We start from the raw sequence: 2045 nt of genomic DNA, 5'->3' as shown, positions 1-2045 counted from the left end.
TGTATTAATAGAATAATTTATTTATAATATATATTATATTTTAATTATATTATTATTAAAAATTGTTATAAAAATAAACAAAATAAATATACAATTATAAATTAAAGATATTTTTTTATTACTTTATCTAAAGTTATAAAATATTGTATTAACATTAATAAATAAAGCAATTAAAAAATAATAAATAAAATAAAATATATAATATATAATATATAATATATAAATATAATATATATAAATATATATATATATATATATATCTATAATTTTTTTTAAAAATATAACAAAAAATTAATATAAAATGGCTGAAAATCCTCCACTATCCTAATAAGGAATTCCCTTAAGAGTAGATGGTGAATATTTTATTTTAGACAGATAAAACGTAGAAATTGAAGTCAAAATACCTAATTTCAAATAGTTTGGTAAGCGATCAGCAACTGGAAAAGTAAAATATTATACATTAAGTATAAATAAATATATATATATATATATATATATATATATATATATATATATATATATATTATATATATATATATACTAAAACATATCTATTTATATATATATTATCTTAAAAAAGCTATATATAACTACATGCAGATTAGTATTTGTAAACGAAAATTGGCTAAAAGAGCCATTTAAATCATTTGACATACCATTAATTAACATGTTTGGTGAAAAATTCGAATAGCCTGTATTCGGTTCTAATTATTTGGAATGTAATTTAAATATTAATTAATTTATAATAAATAAATTTAAAGTAAAAGTAAAACCTTTATATGGATTAATTCCCGATATCGCTAATATTAAATTATGGTTCAAAAGTGGAGGTTGCCATAAATTTTTGAAACTTTTTGATGTTGTTTTGAGGGAAACAAGGACTAGATCATCTCGAGGACCAAATGAGAAATTTAATTAATAAGTTAGATCAGGTTAATTTGGTTAAAATGAAGCCTTAATAGATCCTAGTGATCCTACATATATATATATTACATAACCTTAATAAATGTTTGATGTAAATTATATTTTATATTATAATGGATTATTTAAATATAATCAAAAAAAAAAAAAAAAAAGCCTAGTTAAAATTTTATTGGAAATAATATTTATTAATAACCTTAATAATAAGCTTTTTAAGGTTAGGGAGTTTAAATTGGATGCAATAATTAGTATGATTATCCACCACCTCCTTAATAATAGCAATAATAACAATAATAACAATAATAATACTATTAACCTCCTCCTTAATAATAATAATAATAATATGGATAGTATTAGTAAGTACCATAATAATAATATTAAGATGTTTAGTAATATTAATAAAATTAATAATTTTAAGGATTTCCATAATAATAAAGATTTCCTCCTCAATAATAAGTACCGCCTCCTTTATAATAATAATAAGTACCACCTTAATAATAATAAGTACCACCTTAATAATAATAACCTCAATAAGGACCTAATTCTGGGTATTATTTTGGATGGTTTGGACCTTAATTATAAAATAATTAAAGATGAGGATTTATATAAATAGACTATTGTTATTTTAAATAGGTTTATTTTTCTAGAAGTTTGTATTTTTTATTAATTAAAAAAAATTTTATTAATTTATTAGAAAAAAAAAAAAAATTCTTTTTTATATATAAAAATTGTTTTTTTTTTATATATATATATAATTAAAAAATATAGAATATAATAATAATAATTAAGTTTTTTTTTTTTTTTTTTTTTTTTTTAAAAAAAAAAAAAAAAAAAAAAAAAAAAAAAAAGGTTTTTTTTTTTTTTTTTTTAAAAAAAAATTCCAATAAAAAAAAAATTTTTTTTTTTTTTTTTTCTTTTTTTAAAAAAAATTATTTTAAAAAAAAAAAAAAAAAATTCCGGAAAATTTTTACCTTTTTAAAAATCCTAAAAAAAACCGGGAAAAATTACCCCCCAAAAAAAAAAAGGGTCCTAAAAAAATTTGGCCAGGGTAATTTAAAAAGGCGCTAAAGGGGTTCCCGCCTCCCCTTTAAAGGGCAAAGGCCCTAAAAAAACCATTTTTTTTT

The 2045-nt window shown here is 17.9% G+C and overlaps 1 protein-coding gene across 1 annotated transcript, besides 9 other annotated features; it reads left to right on the top strand. All coding sequences in view use genetic code 6, as the record gives it.

Moving 5' to 3' along the window:
- Positions 1–18: 18 nt before the first annotated feature.
- Positions 19–53: a microsatellite.
- Positions 54–177: 124 nt separating this feature from the next.
- Positions 178–259: a microsatellite.
- Positions 195–265: a microsatellite.
- A 36-nt stretch (positions 266–301) lies between these two features.
- Positions 302–1688, top strand: IMG5_014930 (hypothetical protein; the record flags this gene model as incomplete). Its single annotated transcript, XM_004039611.1, has 4 exons — positions 302–445; positions 581–719; positions 762–1015; positions 1078–1688. The coding sequence occupies 4 exons, from the start codon at positions 302–304 to the stop codon at positions 1516–1518; spliced, it is 978 nt and encodes a 325-aa protein (XP_004039659.1). The 3' UTR covers positions 1519–1688.
- Positions 475–567: a microsatellite.
- Positions 1193–1227: a microsatellite.
- Positions 1393–1446: a microsatellite.
- Positions 1396–1455: a microsatellite.
- A 22-nt stretch (positions 1689–1710) lies between the features above and the next one.
- Positions 1711–1736: a microsatellite.
- Positions 1737–1769: a microsatellite.
- Between the last annotated feature and the right edge of the window lie 276 nt (positions 1770–2045).

Source organism: Ichthyophthirius multifiliis (genome assembly GCF_000220395.1).
Source record: "Ichthyophthirius multifiliis unplaced genomic scaffold scaff_1120509249594, whole genome shotgun sequence".
NCBI lineage: Eukaryota > Ciliophora > Oligohymenophorea > Hymenostomatida > Ichthyophthirius > Ichthyophthirius multifiliis.
Note: the sequence above shows the minus strand (reverse complement) of the source record. Positions and strands in the feature narration are given on the sequence as shown.